This window comes from Siniperca chuatsi, linkage group LG14 (genome assembly GCF_020085105.1).
Source record: "Siniperca chuatsi isolate FFG_IHB_CAS linkage group LG14, ASM2008510v1, whole genome shotgun sequence".
Taxonomy (NCBI): domain Eukaryota; kingdom Metazoa; phylum Chordata; class Actinopteri; order Centrarchiformes; family Sinipercidae; genus Siniperca; species Siniperca chuatsi.
The window spans coordinates 12,325,411-12,345,555 of NC_058055.1; the positions used below are offsets into that span (position 1 = coordinate 12,325,411).

Below are 20,145 nucleotides of genomic sequence, written 5' to 3' on the forward strand. Positions count from 1 at the left end.
AATCATGACCCGGTTACTCAAGATAATCTACAGACATTTTTGTGAGCAGTTTCATGTAGGAGCTATCGGTAGAAAGCAAATAGTTCCTACATGAAACTGCTCACAACAAGGTCTGAGTTTTTCAAATGTATTACAATGGCGCTTTGAGCACCACACACCCAGTGCCATATAGTCCCATTATATTCAAAAAAGGCAGACATCTCTATGGCCAATATCTCCAAAACTCGGCAACTCACAGCAAAACAATCTAGATAGATAAATAGCACTACAGGTAAGAGGAAAAATATGTATTTTTGATTCTGGGGCAAACTGTCCCTTTAAGTGCTGTTTAGGAAGTTTTGAGGAAAGCCTGTCTGTTTATTGTAAAACAAACTTTTACAATAAATGTGAATCATCTCCCTTTCTGCTTTCTTTCTTCTGCTCAGTTAAAAAAAGGTCCTTGTATAACTGCACTCCAGTTTGTCCCTTTTAAACACAACTCTCGCCCTTCATTCTGTGACGCCCTTTGCTCTGCCCCAGTGATATTTGTGAGCAGAGTGGAGCTAAACTTAGCCCTGACAGTACCACACCTCATCACAACATACTCTGCAGACCACACTGGGTTACAATGGATGGTGTTGTGTTACCACAGATGTTGCTGTATCTCACCGCTGACGCCGGCCAAACAAGGTGAGTGTGCACACCAGATCCTTGACTGTAACTGACAATAATAATTGGTTTACTATGTTTACTAATGTATAATCTGTCACTGTGCTCCTTTCTGTGCATTGGTTCCAGCATGTAAAGCACATTTGTTCACTGCTGTGGCATGAGAGACACAGCTGCCTCCACTGTGCCACCCAAGTTTAGTCTCTCTCACTTTGATAAAGAATTATCTTGGTTTAATGTACAGACTGAAGTTGCTGTTATATTATGAAGAGCACAGTTAATGGTTAAACAAATATAACTACTATTTTTTAATTTATTAAAAGTGTAGCATGATGTGAGACTGCACTGAGCTGACTGGTTTCTGTTGATTTCTGCTCTACTGACTTGCACCAATCTGTCATTTGTAGATGTAGACTTAAAGACTGCAGGTTTTTCTGTCTTTCACTGTCTGCACTTGTATTCCTCTCTGTCGCGATGGGCAACTATAGCTCAGCCCTCATTCCTGGTAAGCCTTGCAACTATTGTTGTTACATCTGTTGCAACATAATTTTGAAATAATACCATGCTTGAATGCTGCATGTCAAAGAGGCTGAATGTTAATGCAGGCTTTGGAACAAGATGTAGGCTTATTTCTGTGAAAATGGCCCACATTCTCCATGGTAATGGGTTTAAATTAGTTCTGGGTTTTAACATTTATTCTCTGTTTCTCTCAAAGAGATTGAAGAGTTTGATTCAATTGTGTCAATTGCGGAGAAGCTGAATGAGCAGGTAGCTCATGCTGCAGATGAGAGGTTACAGTCAGAGCTTCAGACTCTGGGAAGTATACACTTTTAATAATAGTTATATAGAAGTCAAACCATTCCATTGTTATATCATCCAGTTAAATACTACTAGTATAACTTGGCTCATTGTATGAAAAGACTGTGTGGTCTGTTGTGTTTGTGTCTCATCTGTCCTTGGGATAAATTTAACTTTTCTGAGCTGCCTCATACACACACAGCCATGTCCAGCAGTGACAGATATGTACTTTAACTCCTTACTTAAAACAAGGTTAAAAGGTACTTGCCCTGCAATAAATATGAGCTATATTTTCTGAATTTTACTTAGAGGTTCATCATTGTAATCAAAGGTTACTAACCTTAAGGCCATGTTGAAAATTGTCTTTAGGGACATCAGAAGCTGGGAAAATTTATATTTCATACTTACAATTGGGTGAATTACCCCTTAAATGTATTTTACTTATCAGATGTCTCAAACTAGACTTAACTTACAGGTAACACTCATGATGGAGAAGGAAAGAAAAGAAAATCAGAGTGAAGAGCTGGATTATTTAACCCTTCAAGAAAACTCTCAGGAAACAAGTCACAATGGGTCTGCCCTGCCTGTAAGTGTACAAGAACAACTTAAGGCTTCAAATTCAAATTAATATATTTCCGATATTATTTCCGATATTTTTGTTGTGCTGTCAGCCAGTAAAGTTGGGTTATTCTCCACAGGTAGCAACAGGGCCCAAAAATGTGCCCACACAGTCCTTCTCCTCTCTGTTACCAAAGGCTCTCTCTGCTGTGCTGCATCCGACGCTGCCCCCAAGCCTCAACCCCGTCCCCCAGCCCAGCAAAGATCCGGCGAAACACGCTTCACCAAACCTGGAACAACTGCAGACAGAACTGAGAGACCTGAGGGACCAGTTTGATCAGATGAAGAGTCAGCACAAGTATGGCTTTGTTCATGTAATCTCTGTTTGTACCTGCCCAGCCTCAGACTGGTGGGTGCGTGACATTCTCATCCCTGCATCACTCTGTTATAGTTTCAATCAGGAGAGCTTTTTTGCTGCACTAATTGGACAATTATCTTGTGTTCCAGCAAAGAAATTAAACTTCTGATGAATGAGCTTGATGAGGAGAAAAGGATTCGCTTGACTTTACAGGTGCGGCATGAAGAGGCAGAGGAATCTATTCAATGTAGCTGCTAGAATGTGCTAAAGAGTGTTATTTTGTTCTTAATAATATTATGATATTTAAAATAACAGAATTTATGTTAAGTATTATTTTTTAAACTGGGCAGAATTACTGTAAAGTGACAATATTAGACTAAGATTTTTTGTTTTGTTTTAGATGGAGGTCCAACGTATGAAGAAACACATGTCTAAATGAGTAGAGAACTTCACCATCATCAAAGACAAGAGATCTGGATTTGACACGTTTTAAAGGTCCTGCTGTACACTTATCTGATAAATGATATTTTTCTAAGTTTTAAAAAATCCTCCTTGCTCCTTTTTGATGAAAAGGTATCTTATTTTTTAGAAAACACTTCTCTTAGGTGGTCATTTTATTCACTTTTTTGGTGGACTTGTTGGGCTGGCCAAGAGGACTGAATGTTTTTAGTGAGTCAGTGCTGAAAGTGCAAACGTGAGGCACAGTGGGAGCAGACTTGAGGTGAGAGCCTGCAAAAAAACAAACTGTCCCTTGATCCGACATCACACTGAGAGGAGTATCTGTTGGCCGTTCTCTCTGGAAATGAGCAGCGCATGGCCCTGTTATGCATTCAATTTGCTTTATTTATTTCTATAGATGGACTCTTAATGACTGTGGCATCTTTAGCATCTTGTGGTGGGGGAAATATTTATATAAGTATCTTGAGGTTTCCATATAGAGAAAAAAATGTGTTTTCTGTTTCTCATGGGAACCCAGATTTGTAATGAATGTTGGGTATGTGTTGGAGATCATCACTGTTGAATTGGTTTTTAATACTTTTTCGTTTATCCAATAAAACATTTGACAAGAGAAATGAGCAGAGAGGAGAGCCAGCAGTTAATCTGCAGCTATGGGGCTAAGCTACAATTTGTTTATAACTATGTGATGTGGAGGCACAAACATGAAGCTTCTGTCATATTTTAGGAGCATTTAGTTTTCAAAAATGTAACATTTTGCCTTTTGATGGTACAGAAAATTGACTGACCAAGCTGTCAGTTAATTCATCAGTTGTTGATGTGTGGGAGCATTGTGAACTCATTAAAGATGTTTGCCATTATTGTCTTGATATTTTAGTAATAGTTAAGGATGAATCTATATACACAAATAAATATTTTGAATACTTTTGAAACCAGCCTCGATTTTGTTGTTGCAGATAACTTGTCATCATAAATCATTTGAGATGAATAATTTTCAAATGCATGAATGAAAAGTTTAACTTCCCCCACAAGTGAAATGCATGTAAATTCCCTTTGGGGCAAAAAAACAAACAAAAAACGCTTATATATTTTCTCTTAAAAACACATACAAATCATATGGTATATCACATTTCATTTTCAGATCAGTAATGATCACATCGCTGCCAGGTTTGTACTTTTGATATGCTACTGTTGCAGTCCTTATTGTTTCCCTGTACAATCCTGGAGGGACTGAAGAGTCAGCAGAATCTCTTCCAGTACGAACAGTGAAATCTTTTGACATGCGGCCCGATTCTGTCTCAGAAGTTGGATTCTTTGCAGGGAATGGGCCTGAAGGTGATCTCTTCGTTCTCCTGAAGAAGGATGTCATATCGACAGAGAGGCCTGTGAAGGACAAAGTCAGTTTTACTGTAAATCTACTGTAGAGTTGGGAGAAGTAAGGGACTACTTATAAAGCAAAAAAAGCTAAAAGTATTTTTCAAACAGATCAAATTTCTGAAAGATATTCCACATTCTTAAAGATCAGTATATGTTGCATACCTCTCCTTGCGTTCCAGATTTGTGAGACGGATTCGGAGAACGCGGAGCTTATATTTGGGCTTGAATACATTCCCAGTGGAGAATTTGAGAGACACCTTTTTCACTGACTGAATGTCTTTGTCAAACTGTGCCAACAACTTGGTCTCTGTGTACTTCTTGAACTTTGCAGCTTTACTGATATGAAAAAAAAAAACTACATTATTGAGAGAAAGCAGCAACGAAGGACAAAGATAAGTCATGGTGGAATATTTATTTGCCACAGAACTTATGATAAATAAAGACTTACTGGTCAATGGTTGCCACTGCTTCTTCACCATTACCGTGAAGTTTAATAGTAATGTATCCCCAGCGTTCATCCTCGTTCCATATCATCACATCCACCTTGTAGTCTGTCACTGAGACAGGGCATTAACATTTTTATTCAAATATATTATGTCTGCCATTTTGAAATTAAATGATACTTCCTCTTAGAACCAACAACTCTCATGAAAATAGAATTTACTAAAGAACAGACCATTTATGACCTTTTTTAAGCTCAAATCATCCTTATCAATGAAATATTGTCAGATGAAGTTGGAATTAATTTTGAATTTCAGTCTTATTTTATACTCTTCATTCACATGTAGCTACAGGCGGTTGTTATTTTCACAGTCATCCATCCTTTTCTTCACACTGTTCAAGAAGGTGCAGCTTTTCAAATACAGTTTAATGCCATGAATGTGGGACAGTGAAAACACACTCCACACTTAACCCAAATCTGGCATGATGAGTAGTTGACTGAAAAATTCAATTCTTTTTCATACCACGATGCAGCAGAATATATGAGTCCAACGGCAACTGATTGATGCTCAGAATATAGAAAGCACCTTGTTTAACTATTAAGATTTATTGTATTTAAAAAAAACAACAACAAAAACAATTCAAATTCATTTTGATTTTCTCTGAACTGATGGCAAGGTGCAGCTGCATTTCAAGTGTGGATGAAAGATGGATGACTGTGAAAATGAAACCTGTAGTACATGAGTGGTGGTGGGTTAAACATGGGATAAACTTTAAAAAACCGAACTCTTTCTTTAAAAACATGTCTTAAAAAGGATAGGCTCACAATTTTCAAAGTCTAAACATTTGAACTTTAACCATTTGAGGGGCTGCAAGATCATGTATATTTTTTGCATCATTTCACAAAATTATGATACACCTTTTAATGTGTTCCTTTAATAACATTACTAATATATGTCTATATACCACATTGAAGTTATTAAGTTCCCACAGTGAGATTAAAGGGTCCTGCTATGTGTTTCTGTCCGGTGAAGTCCGGTAAGATTAAGATTATGATTATTAGTGTTCTGTTACTTACTGCAGAAAGGAGACTTTGCATTTGTGGTATAGAACGTTTTTGTTTGGCCCAGCCTCAGCAAGACATCTCTCCACTCTGTGATGTCATAACCTGGATTTGAGTGAAACAGCTGCGTCAGGTCTACAACAACAATACACTGTAAATTCTGAAGAAATACAAGATACCACCACATAGCGCCATTGACAGTATTGTTCAATATTGTGTTCATGTCGTTTTCGCGTTGAAACCCATCTACCTTGCACATGAAACTTGTGTGTAAATGGATTGTGATAACTGTCTATGAAATTAAGACATCATTTTGAAGAATGAAAAGCGAAACAATGTGTGTTCTTCATTTCTAAGAGATAGCACCAGAGAAGTACCAACCAAAAACAGGACATCCAGCAGCACCAAACTGGTCACAGCTCAAACAGTTACCATCCAGAAAGTCTTTGTAGGAGGAGCAGGGGTAGGCCCTGCTGGCACACATCTGATTTAAAGAGTCAAGGAAGAGCAACACTGATCTCTGGTGGTCACATTTAAAATAGGATCCTCCTAAACGGGTAAGAAACAAGGGGGATTGTTACCATATGGTATTGTTCCATGTCTCATAATATAAATGACCACATGTGATTATTAATCCAACATGTTTTCCACAAAGTTTAACCTTACCAGAAAAGATGGTCTTTGGGCAGCCTGGTTGGTCCGTTCCACCATTAGCATAGAAATCAATGTGACCTAGAGGTTCTCTGAAGCCCAGGGCTGTGAACACAGTCAGCACATGACAATAACAATAATTTGATATGTGTAAATCATCGGTATACTTTTGTATATAACTTATATACACATTTAAAACAATTAAAAATGACTAAATGAATATATAATACAGTATTTCAGTTTAACTGACCATCTATGTCTGTGTGCAGGACGTCCACAAACTGGGCGTCTGAGGAGTCCAGTCGGTCCTCTGGAGGTTTGTCAATGAATTGAGGTCCAGCGGGATCCAGAGCTGCAAACATCACATCAGTAGACCTTAGTAGAGCTTCAAGCTTATCCCCAAACCGAACATTAGCTGATATAGCAGGCTTGGGCAGACTGAAATGTTCACCTTATTGTAAAGATTTAGGTATCATTTATTTATTACTGCCTGACCTTTCTTTGTCTTTTCCTTTTCTAAATCATCACTGCTGCACTATATCTTGATTACTGTCGAACAAACATCTGACAAACCAGTATTGCTTTTTTCCAAACATCTTTTTACTATTTTTCTCACACAGAAGTATTTTGATACCATCATGTCTGTTTTCTGTTTTATATGACTGAACTCTTTGCTGTTACAGAACCGCTCTAGACATCTACACAAGCTTTTCTTTTCTTGGTGTTTTTATACCTGATACTCCTTTCCAGCAGTGCTGACCTGGGTATCTGTGGTTCTGCACCTCACTGACACCGCAGGCACTGTGGAGAGGATTTTCTGCCTTCACCTCACAATCTCCCCACAGGGATTTCAGGTGGAATCATCGAAACTGTGCAGATTTTTTCCCGTTGACACCTGCCCAGACGGCCAAAACCTGAACTGTGATACATTGCGGCAACTCCACAACTCAACCATGACAAAGTGTCATGGTTGTCAGCAAGGCCACTCTGTGTTATTTGTTTATTTGTAATGTTAGCAATCTAGGAATTAAAGTTCATTCGAGTTTCACAATTATCATGAAATAATAGATAAGCATCTCGATAAGCAAGTGTAATGTTTATTACCTGAAGAAGAAGACAAGTACCAAAGGTTGTGTAACTAAGCAAATTGTGGGGGCAATATGTGCAGTATTTCTTTTACTGATGTCAACATACAACTCTAAGAACAGCCAATTCTCCACAGATGTCCATACAGTATGTTTGTGGCTGTCTGTAAAGTGCAAACGGACAAAAACGTGAAGCTGTTTTGTCATTGTGACGTAAGAAAACAGAGATTCTGGCATAATTTTTTTAAACCTGAAGTGCGAATGATCTTCATTTTGTTATTGTGATGTTTGGCAATGAACTATGACAACGTCCAAACCCAGAGCACACAAAACTGCTCTCCTACAGTATAGCTATTTGTTTTAGGATGGGAATTTGAATCTTAGGCCTGAGAGAAGCATTTCACACTTCATAAATCTAGACAGTAATATTCAGAATTATTTTAAAAACTGGGGCTGAGATTTCTAGTTCAGATGTCGGACTTCTTATACTAATATTAAGACATTGAAAGTGATCTGAATTTGAATGTGCTAGCATGTGCACACTCTTACCTGTAATCCTTCCAATTGACCCATTCAGGTTGGCCCCTACAAAGCCTGATATATGAGCCCCGAGACTGACTCCGATCATGTGGATGGAGCTCAGAGAAGCACCATGTTTCTAAAAAGATCAGTCATTAGTCTTGTTATACACAACACAGTCTGAGACATTTCTATTTAGACACAGCAGAGATGGTCACAGAGAGTGTCAGATACATCTCATACCTGCATCTTTTCAATGAAAGCAGTGAGGTTGTTGGCTGCCTTGCGTGTGTTCTCCACTGCCTTAAAATAATTCACATTTGCTGCTCCGCGGTTCCAGTCCACTACTATGACATTAATGTCTGTCTTGGCCAGCAGCAGCTCTGTGGCGCTTTGCAGCCACATTGGTGGAGATCCTGTGGGCCGGTACCCATGTATGATGAAGGTGGTTGGTCTGGACAAGTTAAACTGGGGATGCGCGGACAGGTTGGTGTGGGACATGAGAGTACCACAGGTGCCATTATCCCTGGTGTACAGCAACAGCCTGATTTTGAGGATGGTTCCAATGATTGCGTGACTGAAATTTAGGTCTGTAAATTCATCACATCTCTGAGCTGGGAGTGATGGCGAGAAAAAAAGGAGCAGACAGAGAAAGGTGTATTTGGGTAGGGGACAAAAAAGAATAAATGAGACATGACCATTTTGATCTTAACAAACATTGCTCAAGAAATATTGCATAGCCATTAAATATTCAGTCACTTATCATCCAAAGTTTCTGTCAACATCAGTGACATAACTCCAATATATGACTCACACAACTTCGCCCACTTGAAAGACATGTCATAAACAAGTTCGACTGGGAAAGCAGAAAGTTAAGTAACACTTGTACATATGTGTAATACACTTTGTCAGGGTTTATTGACCAACTCAACCAAAATATTTGCTAAAAGCAGACAATTTGCATCAAGAAGAGCACTGTCACATATAGTTGTAGAGCCTTAGAGTAGCAGAAGATGTGGTTATGACAAACGGTAAGTGCATCCACGCCACCAATCCCATAACAACCCAATCAAAAAATAGTGAGACTATGGTGTGTGTTGCTTTATTCAGTGGCATCAAACAATCTGAAAATTCAGCAAGGAAAAAAGAGAGTTTAGATTGTGTCAGTGCCACCTACCTACATGATAAAACAACCAATAATTATTAAGACATTCAAAAAATACTCATATCTGCTTCTACAGTATAATGATTTTTATCTGAACTGGTAGTGATATCTAGATTGATTTTTTTTTCTTGACACCGACTGCATCTTGTGTAAACCTTTTAATCTCTGACAGGATTTTCAATTCCTAATTTTAAAAAAGCACACACACAAATGAACAAGTGCATTAAGTTCTAGTGAGATGAAAGAGTAGCTTTATGTTTAAGAACTGCCATCAGCTGTTCTCAGGAACTGTTACACAATAGATGTGAATTTCCATTTATGTAAATCACCATAGCATGGCTGCATGTATATCAGCTGAGAGCTCTATAAAGATACAGTGCCACTGGTTTTGGCAAACCACAGTGAAGGCCGTTCGTTTTCCAAATAAAGTTCAGTTCCTCAAATGTTGCTTTACTGTCCTTTTTTCCCATGAGTACAGTTGTTACACACCACAAAAGTGACTGTGTGTGTCTGTGTACATACATTTACATTTTGTTGTGTTTTGGGCTTTACCTTTGCATATTTGAACAGTTATCAGCAGAAGCAGTGTCAGACATTGCCACAGGAACATGTTTTACACCAGCTTGTGCATATAATCTGTAGACAGAGTTATCAGAGTCAGACCATAACATAAAAATACATCAGCCAGACATTACTTGGCCCATAATATAATTAACTAGCAAATCACATGTACACAAACACAGCAGACACAGCAGCTCAAGGAGAACACTGTCCTAACCCTTCAGATGTTTCGCTGACACTCTATCTTCGCCCACACACTGTAGTTTTATATATTTCAGCCATTTTTGCTCTGGATGCAAGTCTCACTGGACCGAAGCAAAGAAAAGAGGTCAGTTACTTATCTACTCACCTTCCAATGTAATGAAACTGGCCATGAATGAATGGAAAAACTAATTTACATTGTTGGTGCTATTTAGGTAACTTGCAGGCTCAAAACAAGTTTCTTGCACTGGGACTAATCTCAGCCAATGACACTGATTATAAGTGAAAGTGAAATCTGGCAACTAAGTTCTTCTGCTACAGTAGACACACATGTACATGGTCAGTGTCTTCCTTAGATTTCACTTAACAAATTTGACAACAGTGAGAAAGTATAACAAGTCTTCATTGTTATCAGAGTCTTACCTTTGCTGTAGGATAATATTTCCTGATCTGGTGTGTCAGAGGTCCAGAATATTACACGTTATCCTCTGTTTGTCACACCACACATTTGGGCAGTGTTCACTTCAGGAAGTGACAGGAGCAACAGCAAAGCAATACTCCCGCCCTCCATGCTTTCACAAGGAAAACCACACCCCTTGCCCCAGGTCATTGTGTTCACAGGTGAAACATTCCTGTGAAGTCACTCCTAGTTCTGTGTACTCCAACCGGTTTCTTGTGTTTCCACTGAACTTTTCTTGAAACAACCTAGTCTGTTTATTGAGCCCATTCTTATTCATGTGCAATAAATTAGAGTGAAAGTGAAACATGTTCTGGGAATTTCCAAAAAACTTGTCACTTTTGCAGAGAGGAATATTTCACCCCAAAATTAAAATTCAGTCACACTCTGCTCACCTGGAGTCAGTAAAAAGTCCACTGACAGTTGTAAGAAGTTGCACAACAAAGTCTACGACATCATTTAAACTCAATATTTCCCTACATTACACTGTATATGGATTAGTATACAATATAATGTTTTGGGAGAAGTTGTAATAGCCTTTATATTCTTCACTACTATTATTTTTTTAAATGTTTTTTTATTTAATGTCCTAATGTCTTATTTAGGAGAGGTCTTTCTATAAGCATATAGCCTCCTACCTTAAATTCATATATATCTGAGTATATGTAGTGTAGGTAAAAGTGTGTCTGTATGTATGTAAATGTCTTTGTGTACATATAATGTTTTATAATAATTATATTTTTAATGTGCAAACAAATAAATAAATAAAAATTAAAGTGGGAGATTCAGTTGCTATGGGTGTTGACTGAATCTTCATTTTAGGATGGATCATTACTTCCTCTCTGTGACTACCATCTGTCTCCAACTTGAAAAGGACTTGGTTAATGTGTAAAGTTTCTTCTTGAAAATAAGAAAAAGATGAAGATAAGATAAAGATAAAAGAGATAAACATCAAACTTCACTGTTTGTTTATCTTTGCAAATGTTTTGAATTTGGTCCTGCAAATGTGCAATTTCTTAATCACACATCCTACAGTGTATTCACAGCGCTTCACTTTTTCCACATTTTGTTATGTTACAGCCTTATTCCAAAATGGCTTAAATTCATTATTTTCCTCAAAATTCTGTGAAAGAAGTTTGTTTGAAATTTTTGCAAATTTATTAAAAATAAAAAACAAAAAAAATCACATGTACATAAGTATTCACAGCCTTTGCCATGACACTCAAAATTGAGCTCAGGTGCATCCTGTTTCCACTGATCATACTTGAGATGTTTCTACAACTTGATTGGAGTCGACCGGTGGTAAATTCAGTTGACGGGACATGATTTGGAAAGGCACACACCTGTCTATATAAGGTCCCACAGTTAACAGTGCATGTCAGAGCACAAACCAAGCCATCAAGTCCAAGGAATTGTCTGTAGACCTCTGAGACAGGATTGTATCGAGGCACAGATCTGGGGAAGGTGCAGAAAAACCTCTGCAGCATTGAAGGTCCCAATGAGCACAGTGGCCTCCATCATCCGTAAATGGAAGAAGTTTGGAACCACCAGGACTCTTCTTAGAGCTGACCGCCTGACCAAACTGATCGATTGGGGGAGAAGGGCCTTAGTCAGGGAGGTGACCAAGAACCCGATGGTCACTCTGACAGAGCTCCAGAACCTTCCAGAAGAAAAACCATCTCTGCAGCACTCCACCAATCAGGCCTGTATGGAGGAGTGGCCAGACGGAGGCCACTCCTCAGTAAAAGGCACATGACAGCCCGCCTGGAGTTTGCCAAAAGGCACCTGAAGGACTCTCAGACAATGAGAAACAAAATTCTCTGGTCTGATGAAACAAAGATTGAACTCTTTGGCCTGACTGGCAAGCGTCATGTCTGGAGGAAACCAGGCACCGCTCCTGACCAATACCATCCCTACAGTGAAGCATGGTGGTGGCAGCATCATGCTGTGGGGATGTTTTTCAGTGGCAGGAACTGGGAGAATGCTTATGTACATGTGACTGTTTTTTTTCTTCTTTTTTTTCTCCTTTTTTTTATTTGTAATGAATTTGCAAAGATTTCAAACAAACTTCTTTCACGTTGTCATTATGGGGTATTGTTTGTAGAGTTTTGAGGAAAATAATTCATTGAATCCATTTTGGAATAAGGCTATAACGTAACTAAATGTGGAAAAAGTGAAATGCTGTGAATACTTTCCAGATGCACTGTATATCTGTAAAAAATGTAATAATCAAAATTAAAGTTCAATCAATCAAACTTTATTTCTATAGCACCTTCCAACAACTGAAGCTGAACCAAAGTGCTGTACAACATTAAAAACAAGATAAAAAATAATGATAATAACAAATAATAATAAAAGTACAAATAGGTCAGCAGAGCACATTACAACATTAAGATAAAGAGAAGTGTCACAGGGCCACTAAGTGTTAAAAGCTATTCGAAATAAGTGGGTTTCAAGTTTGCCTTTGAACGAAGGCAGGTCAGTGATGGAACGTAAGTCAATGGGCAGAGAGTTTCAGAGTTTCCTACAACATGATGACAGTTTGCTAAAGTGTGACCTTATATTTACATAAGAATTATACAAATATGCATGATAATGTATTAGTAATATCTGCTATGAACATAAAATACATGACAAATACAAGATTAAGAGTCTATGGCCATGCTAGTGTTTCTGTGACACTGTGCTTAGGCACAGTAGTGCTTGGAGCTAAATATTAATCTCAGCATACTAAGGGACTGTACAAAACTGGGGGGGGGGCTCTGTATTCAGAATTAGAGTGGCTGTCTTTTTCACCATTTTGGTTGGTCTAACAAACCTTGTACCTTGCCTTTTTTCCAACCCCCCTCTCCAACTAAAACATTTTCATACAATATCTAACATGTTCATAATTACAATGGTAACATACTGATGTTTAGCAGGTATAATATTTGCTTAGCATGTTAGCATGCTAACATCTGCTAATAAGCACTAAACATAAAGTACAGCTGAGGCTGATGGGAATGTCATTTGCAGGTATTTGCTCATAAACCATAAAGTTTAATGTATAATGTGTACAAAATGTCAGTTTTGAGATATTTCAGTCTGAACTATTGTGGTGAATGAACTGACCAAATACTTTTAGCCACTAGTGTGGCTAACAATTTTTCATTTCTATTTCTACATGCATACCATCACAAAAGTATTTTTGCATCTGTTTCATGTACTTAAAGTCACTACAAGGAACATTCATTTCATGTTGATTTTGGCGGCCCTTGTGGACAAAAGCGGTAGTGTTTCCACCACCTCGTGTCATAAAGATCTTGATCTGGCTAGCCTAGCATGTGCGCTTGTTTTGAAAGAGAGTGAAAGAAAGATGCAACTTATTTTTAACTACTTTTTTTTTTTTTACAGCTGTTTGCAGGATGAATAGCGATGAGGTAATGTATCTATTTGTGGCTATGTATGTTTAATAACTCTAATATGATGATGGTGAAACAAAGTAAACTTTGTTTTTGTATCATTCATACACCTAGATTACATGTAAGCCTACAACTAACAGATTCGGTTGCTCAGTATTAACATTCTCTAGTAATATTATGTCTTCATAATAATAACCCAACAGCAAGATATAGCTCAGTAGCAAGGCCAACATAAAATGTTATGTTAAGCCAGTTGTATTACAGTAATGTCCACCATGACCTATACCTCCATGGACTGTAGCCAAAGATCGGTTTTGAATCCTTTCAAATCCCTCTCCATCTGTTGAATAACCGACCCATGCTCTATCACTGTCCCTTTTAGCTGTTTTTTGTTCTTTGGTCAATTCTTTTCCCCTTTGCTGATCCTGCCCCAATATAAGCCATAGCCACAAAATATAACGTCAAAAATAAAATTCTCTAAAGAAAAATATCCTGCTGCTTCCTTTTAACTGGCTAATGTACTACACACTGTGAACTTTGCCTGGGAAAATGTAAATATAGGCTCTTCCAGTCTGCGTGGTGCTTGTGGTAAATCATTTTGTCTGATTTTGCGGGGAATCTGACCCGGTGACTTCTCACTGATGGTCTTGTTTGCTTATGTAGGTCATACAGAGGCATCAGTATTAAATTGAGACAGTTTCATAACCCAAAAACTCCTTGTAGTAACTTAATGATTGAGTATAATATGGTTTTGTGTGTATGCTGTAATGTAAACAGCCTGTACTGTATGGTAAAGTAGCAGGTGGTGTCAAAAAATAAATGTACTATAACAAGTAAGCTATTGAATGTCGTTGATTTCAAGATGTACCCAAGCTGTATTCAAAACAGAAATTACACAATATCCAGCATAGCACTCTGGGCAACTTGTGACAGCTTTGTGAAAGGTTGGAACACATTGTTGCTGTGTGTTTGGTTCCAAAGGCTGCCAATGTAAAGGCTCTGGGCACATACCTTCAGCATAAAAATTAAGTTAAACTATTGCTAGCCTTTATTCTCGTGAGAAATGTTTCAAAGCATGATAATTTTTCACATTCCCTTCTAGCTGGAGTGTTACATATAGTTTATAGAGTGTACTAATAGTGTAACATTGCATACACCATCCTATTACTACAAACTTCCGTGTACATGAAAAAAGAGAAGGTCCTCACAAGCTCAGTATTGATGACAAGTGCAATCTACACTGCTGAATACCTTTACCAGAGTGGCTTGAACTTTGCTCACTACGTTCTCCCGTCATCAGGGTCAGGCAGGCTGATGGGATGTATACTTAAAAACACACACAGGCTTAGAAATCCCCCGTGCACACTAGTTAGGCCAGCTGAGAGGAGCGGCAGGGAGGTGCAGTGGTGTTGCTAGTAGACAAGGAAGCAGAACATCCAGGATGGCTGGAAGGAGACGTGGCCGAGGCAGCAATGTCCAGCAACAACAGGCCCCACAGAACCAAAGAGGAGGCTCTCGCAGGGTAAGTCCTGCTCTGTCAATATGAAACACGGCCACCACGTTTGTTCTTACACTTCAAATAATAATCATATGACAACTTAGAGTCCCATAAAGGAGATTCTGGTTGTTTTAATCGTTTGTTTTTAGACATTATTTAGTGGAGACACTGGAAATGAGAATATAGGTACAAGTGGTATCAGTCATACTTCCTTGTATTTTTATGTGACAGGCTTCTAATAATACAGAAGTAAACTTTTCCTCTGAGGTTATTTGACTTGTGCCTGGGAGTGGAAAGTTTTATTAGCTGATTAGCCGGGTGGGACGATGTAGCCATGACTCGTGTTTATGTCTTCAATATATGCAATACATGATTATTCTCAGGGGATATTAGGCACTTGTTTGGCATGATAAAAAAATTATAGATTAAGTCATACTTTGACTTAAAGTAATTCAATTTAGATCAATTTTCATTGCTGTAAATGTATCAAAGAATTGTGAGTCTAGAAGTATAGAGTTTAAGTGCATGAGTTGCATATTAATATTTGTGTCTTGATTGTGGAAATATATGAAGGCCTGCATGTATGTTAACTTCTTACTTGAAGGTGTAAAGTGGGAAATCATGGATAACTATAAGCACTAAGAGAAACAGTTGAGCAGAATCAGAGTTCAAAGTATACCTTACAACACAGCAGATAAAGCTGTGTATATGTTTCTACACGTGACACAAAGTCCATGACATAACAAGACGCTCATTACAGAGTGCTGAAATCATTTACATCTGACTTTAAGATATTATCAGTGCTTATCTGGCTTTGATAATATCTTGTTTTACCTTGTCAGATCTAGTGAGGATTCCCAACCTGCAAATTTACAATACCTAATGTGTTAAACTGGAAACCTTACAATTGTCCTTAGGTGTAAATGCAAGTATGACTATGTCTGTCTGTATATAATGGCAGCTTGTTTAGTTTGTACTTTTCCTGTCACCTTATGCATGCTGAGATCCTGAACAGGATGAGTGAGTTAGAAGATGGACGAACTGAATTGGAAAAATACAGCATTTGATCAAACGTATGTTGTTTTTTTCTCTGCTCCCTCTGTCTTGTCTTTGTATTCAGGCTCTGCGGGAGCCAGCTGCTTTTGCCAAGTCTACAGGTTGTGAATCAGAGATCCCCCGTGAAAAGCTGACCATTGCCCAAGCACGGAGGGGCACACCAGGTCACACTTCTCAATGGTGTTTTGTTTCCATTGCTAATTGTCATGCAACTGAGAGTGTCTTGAGATCCTGTCAGTCCCAGCTAGTGGCAGCAAGGAATAAGGAAAGACTAGAGGGAGAATTACTAACTCGAGTATGTTGGTATCAGCTAATATCAGCTGTAAAAAATGATTTAAGTATCAGTACAATATTGTTTTACTGCTTGTTATTTGTCTGATTGTAGGGTTGGTATTATTATGATCTTTTTCTCCAGGAATGTGTCACGCCATTCGACTAAATAATTAGCAACAGCATAAAAGTATTAAGGTCTTTTTTTAGCAGTTCAGAAATTGGCATCAGCTTCAGAATACCACATCAGTAAATCTCTATAAATAATAGAACAGAGAAAGTGAGGTGTTGTAATGTCATGTTGGTATTTAAAGACATGTTTTCATATTTCTTATTTTGTAGCTCATCGTCCTGTGCGAGTCTACGCTGATGGGATCTTTGATCTTTTCCATTCGGGGCATGCTCGAGCTCTGATGCAGGCCAAAAACGTGTTCCCCAACACATACCTGATAGTAGGAGGTAAAGTACGGATCTTACTCCCTCTCTCTGCATGAAAGAGAAATGATACAGAAAAACCTGCAGTAAAAACACACTGGAAAAGTTAAATGGTGTGTCATTAGCTGGACATGAATCCTAAACGTAGAACAAAATGGCATTTAAAGAACCAAAATCTTACGGGTCTTTGGGCCAAATCTTCCAGTTTAGTAATTCCAGATAAATTCTTACTTCAGTCTTTGTCTAAGACATGTCCATGTAACAGGTCTTCTCTGTCTCTGTGTCCCTAGTCTGCAGTGACGAACTCACCCACAAGTTTAAGGGCTACACGGTGATGACAGAGAACGAACGCTACGACGCCCTGAGGCACTGCCGTTACGTTGACGAGGTGGTGCGGGACGCCCCCTGGACACTTACCACAGAGTTCCTCAAGAAACATAAGGTCAAAGGTCACGCAGTCACTTGACACACAGCTTCTTACAATGTCATACAGCGACAACAACAAAGATATCTGGTGTTCTGTCAGTGTGAACACTGTAATGTTACACTCACAGATTGACTTTGTGGCCCATGATGATATCCCTTACACCTCTGCTGGATCAGAGGATGTTTATAAACACATCAAGGAAGCAGGTGAAGATATGAATATTCATATCAAGTACCCATCATAATGAATTCTAGTTCTGTCATTTCTCATATCTCTTGATTTAATCATTAATGTTTCAATGTCAGGGATGTTTGTGGCCACTGAGAGGACAGAAGGCATCTCCACATCTGATCTGATCACTCGTATCGTCCGAGATTATGACATCTATGTTCGACGCAACCTGCAAAGAGGCTACACAGCCCGAGAACTGAATGTTGGATTCATTAATGTTAGTGAAATTATATTTCGTTGACTTAAAAAAACAAACAATACATAAAAATCACAAATGTACTGATGGTCACTTACTTTGTCTTTTACTGACAGGACAAGAAATACCGGCTCCAGAACCAGGTGGACAAGATGAAAGAGACTGTCCGTACAGTGGAGGAAAAGTCTAAACACTTTGTTTACAGAGTGGAAGAGAAGAGCCAAGACCTCATCCACAAGTGGGAAGAGAAGTCGCGAGAATTCATTGGCAACTTCCTGGAGCTTTTTGGACCTGATGGAGCCTGGGCACGTTTACTTTTACATTTAATCGTCAGAACACACTGTGAAAAGAGGGAAAGCTATTATTTTGATAAATACATAGAACTGATATAATTTGCTTAAGTCTTGTCATCACCGTGTGGTTGCCAAACAACCACTGGAGACTCCAGTAAGTCACTGCGCCTAGCCAAAAAATAGTCCTGCACACAACCCCCATAAAACCACAAATTGTAATTTTTACACTTTGTTTTTGTATGGATTAAACAAACGAGATATAACATGTTAATCAGTGAGCTTTAGAGGTGGTAGTAGGAGGATGTTGTGACAGTGTTTATGCTAAGCTAAGCTTTATGCTAAGCTAAGCTAACCAGCTTCAGATTGAACGGACAGATATAAGAATGGTATCAAAAGAAAGTGGAAAGAAAGCAATAAGCGAATTTCCAAAAATGCCAAACTATTCCTTTAAGCTACAGTGGTAAACATCAGGTTTTGTGGTCTCTGTATCAGAATCAAAGAGCAAGTGCTTCACCTTGCTCACTATTGCACATTCAACAATTATAGAGCTGCTTACTTATAAAAAAAAAAGCTTCTTATAACTTCAGGTCTTGCCTCATACTCATCGTGTTTAGATGTTTTCTTCAGTATGAAAAATGTGATAGTTGTCTCTACATCCACAGTTTCAGTGCACTCAGGAACTGCTACTAGATAGAGAATTTGCCTAGGGCACCAAAACATCAAGGACCGCCACTGGCTTATACAATGGACCACCCCACAAATTAAGAATAAAAATTATTATTACCTATAACTCACAACAACACTGCACTTCTGCAGTGCATATTTGTCTCTCAGTGCCTGGGATCACTTGGTTTATGCGGCCCACTGGCCACATTGCTCTGGGGAACTGTGGATCACAAAATAATGCATTGAACCATTGCAACAAAGCAGAACATTACAACACAGTAAAACTTTCCTCTGTCTCTGTCCTTGTTTAGCATGCGATCCAGGAGCAGAGTGGCCGTATGCTCCAGGCCCTGTCACCTTACTCCTCACCCCGTGGCTCCCCCAGCAGCAGTCCCACCAGAAGACGCTCAGTTTCTCCTGACTCCTATCCTGCCTCTGCCTCTGCCTCCACCTCACCATCCCCATCCCCCTCTCTCTCCCCTTCTTCCTCTCCATCCTCCCCCTCCTCGACTAAAAAGGGGACACGCTCCTCTCTCAAAGCTGCCTCCACAAACAGTAGACATGTACAATGAGTTCATCATGCTTTGGTCATCTTTATTGGTCTTCTTACGGGCTTTTAGTCATTAATCTGGAATATAATATGTCTAAGGAGGCGATTAATTAAAATGAACAAATAAAAAGGAAGTACTTTACTACGGGTTTATTCAAGTGCAAGTGCAATATGTCATGATGTACATAATATTTCTTCACTGAAAAAAGGAAGAGAACATTAAAATTTTGCTTGGATGTGATTTGTCATTTGTTACTCTTCTATATGTCTAGTAGCTAAATACATAACACATACTCACACTCAAAGTACCCTCAAAGGAATTTGTAATTGAGTATTAATAAATTTTATTCATCCATACAGAATGGTACTTTTCAGACTTCAACCCAAATGTTTCATTTAATGTCCTACTTGGAAACACACTTCCTGTAAGCTTGGAAGGCAGTTGAAAAATTGTATGCAATCTAAGATCATTTTATGTAGGTCTAAAGATGACAGGCCAAATGGGTGTTTAGTTGAACGAAATCAGCACATTCAGCACATATATTAGAAGCAATATATCCCCACAGTTCATCAGAGCTAACAGCTAGACTGAGTCTGAATCATGATATGGACGTGAATCCACTGAAACAGTCGAAATGCTGCTTTAATGAGTCCTTAAAGTCGCTATAATCTATATTTTTTAATAGTAACAACGTAGCAAATGAGAATGTGAAAACAATATGAAAGGGGTTGCTCCTACTGATGAACCTACAGAGAAATATCACCTGAATCCACAGCTCGGCTT

General features: G+C 38.6%; 3 protein-coding genes across 12 annotated transcripts; 2 read left to right on the forward strand and 1 right to left on the reverse strand.

Moving 5' to 3' along the window:
* Positions 1 to 357: 357 nt before the first annotated feature.
* On the forward strand, positions 358 to 3,750 carry si:dkey-71d15.2 (SH3 domain-containing kinase-binding protein 1). 8 transcript variants are annotated; one of them, XM_044221627.1, is made up of 7 exons: positions 358 to 669; positions 1,056 to 1,153; positions 1,364 to 1,464; positions 1,922 to 2,032; positions 2,202 to 2,362; positions 2,512 to 2,575; positions 2,763 to 3,750. In XM_044221627.1, the coding sequence occupies exons 1-7, from the start codon at positions 608 to 610 to the stop codon at positions 2,799 to 2,801; spliced, it is 636 nt and encodes a 211-aa protein (XP_044077562.1). In that variant the 5' UTR covers positions 358 to 607; the 3' UTR covers positions 2,802 to 3,750. The 8 variants fall into 8 exon arrangements, with proteins under 8 accessions (XP_044077562.1, XP_044077560.1, XP_044077561.1 ...); XM_044221625.1 differs by having other exon boundaries at positions 412 to 669; positions 2,145 to 2,362; XM_044221626.1 differs by having other exon boundaries at positions 415 to 669; positions 1,364 to 1,416; positions 2,145 to 2,362.
* On the reverse strand, positions 3,176 to 10,461 carry lipia (lipase, member Ia). Of its 3 annotated transcripts, XM_044221623.1 has the most exons (12): positions 10,305 to 10,422; positions 9,898 to 9,985; positions 9,672 to 9,755; positions 8,198 to 8,568; positions 7,985 to 8,093; positions 6,601 to 6,702; positions 6,366 to 6,455; positions 6,081 to 6,248; positions 5,715 to 5,804; positions 4,644 to 4,752; positions 4,358 to 4,531; positions 3,895 to 4,201 (listed from the first exon to the last, which is right to left on the reverse strand). In XM_044221623.1, the coding sequence occupies exons 3-12, from the start codon at positions 9,727 to 9,729 to the stop codon at positions 4,117 to 4,119; spliced, it is 1,356 nt and encodes a 451-aa protein (XP_044077558.1). In that variant the 5' UTR covers positions 9,730 to 9,755; positions 9,898 to 9,985; positions 10,305 to 10,422; the 3' UTR covers positions 3,895 to 4,116. The 3 variants fall into 3 exon arrangements, with proteins under 3 accessions (XP_044077556.1, XP_044077559.1, XP_044077558.1); XM_044221621.1 differs by lacking the exon at positions 9,898 to 9,985 and having other exon boundaries at positions 3,176 to 4,201; positions 10,305 to 10,461; XM_044221624.1 differs by lacking the exons at positions 9,672 to 9,755; positions 9,898 to 9,985 and having other exon boundaries at positions 3,176 to 4,201; positions 10,305 to 10,436.
* Positions 10,462 to 14,967: 4,506 nt separating this feature from the next.
* Positions 14,968 to 19,597, forward strand: LOC122887926 (choline-phosphate cytidylyltransferase B-like). The gene is made up of 8 exons (XM_044221634.1): positions 14,968 to 15,261; positions 16,358 to 16,457; positions 16,906 to 17,022; positions 17,289 to 17,440; positions 17,553 to 17,631; positions 17,731 to 17,873; positions 17,969 to 18,157; positions 19,123 to 19,597. The coding sequence occupies exons 1-8, from the start codon at positions 15,181 to 15,183 to the stop codon at positions 19,381 to 19,383; spliced, it is 1,122 nt and encodes a 373-aa protein (XP_044077569.1). The 5' UTR covers positions 14,968 to 15,180; the 3' UTR covers positions 19,384 to 19,597.
* The last annotated feature ends 548 nt before the right edge of the window (positions 19,598 to 20,145 follow it).

Excerpts from the sequence above, each read along its gene's own strand:
- lipia (XM_044221621.1), bottom strand. The coding sequence starts at position 9,729 with ATGTTCCTGTGGCAATGTCTGACACTGCTTCTGCTGATAACTGTTCAA. Across the intron at positions 6,456-6,600 it reads CCTGCACACAGACATAGATG|CCCTGGGCTTCAGAGAACCT; the intron begins GTCAGTTAAACT and ends CTGTGTTCACAG. Across the intron at positions 4,532-4,643 it reads GCAGTGGCAACCATTGACCA|TAAAGCTGCAAAGTTCAAGA; the intron begins GTAAGTCTTTAT and ends TTTTCATATCAG.
- si:dkey-71d15.2 (XM_044221625.1), top strand. The coding sequence starts at position 608 with ATGGATGGTGTTGTGTTACCACAGATGTTGCTGTATCTCACCGCTGAC. Across the intron at positions 2,033-2,144 it reads ACAATGGGTCTGCCCTGCCT|GTAGCAACAGGGCCCAAAAA; the intron begins GTAAGTGTACAA and ends TATTCTCCACAG. Across the intron at positions 2,363-2,511 it reads CAGATGAAGAGTCAGCACAA|CAAAGAAATTAAACTTCTGA; the intron begins GTATGGCTTTGT and ends CTTGTGTTCCAG.
- LOC122887926 (XM_044221634.1), top strand. The coding sequence starts at position 15,181 with ATGGCTGGAAGGAGACGTGGCCGAGGCAGCAATGTCCAGCAACAACAG. Across the intron at positions 16,458-16,905 it reads AGCACGGAGGGGCACACCAG|CTCATCGTCCTGTGCGAGTC; the intron begins GTCACACTTCTC and ends CTTATTTTGTAG. Across the intron at positions 17,441-17,552 it reads AGTTCCTCAAGAAACATAAG|ATTGACTTTGTGGCCCATGA; the intron begins GTCAAAGGTCAC and ends TTACACTCACAG.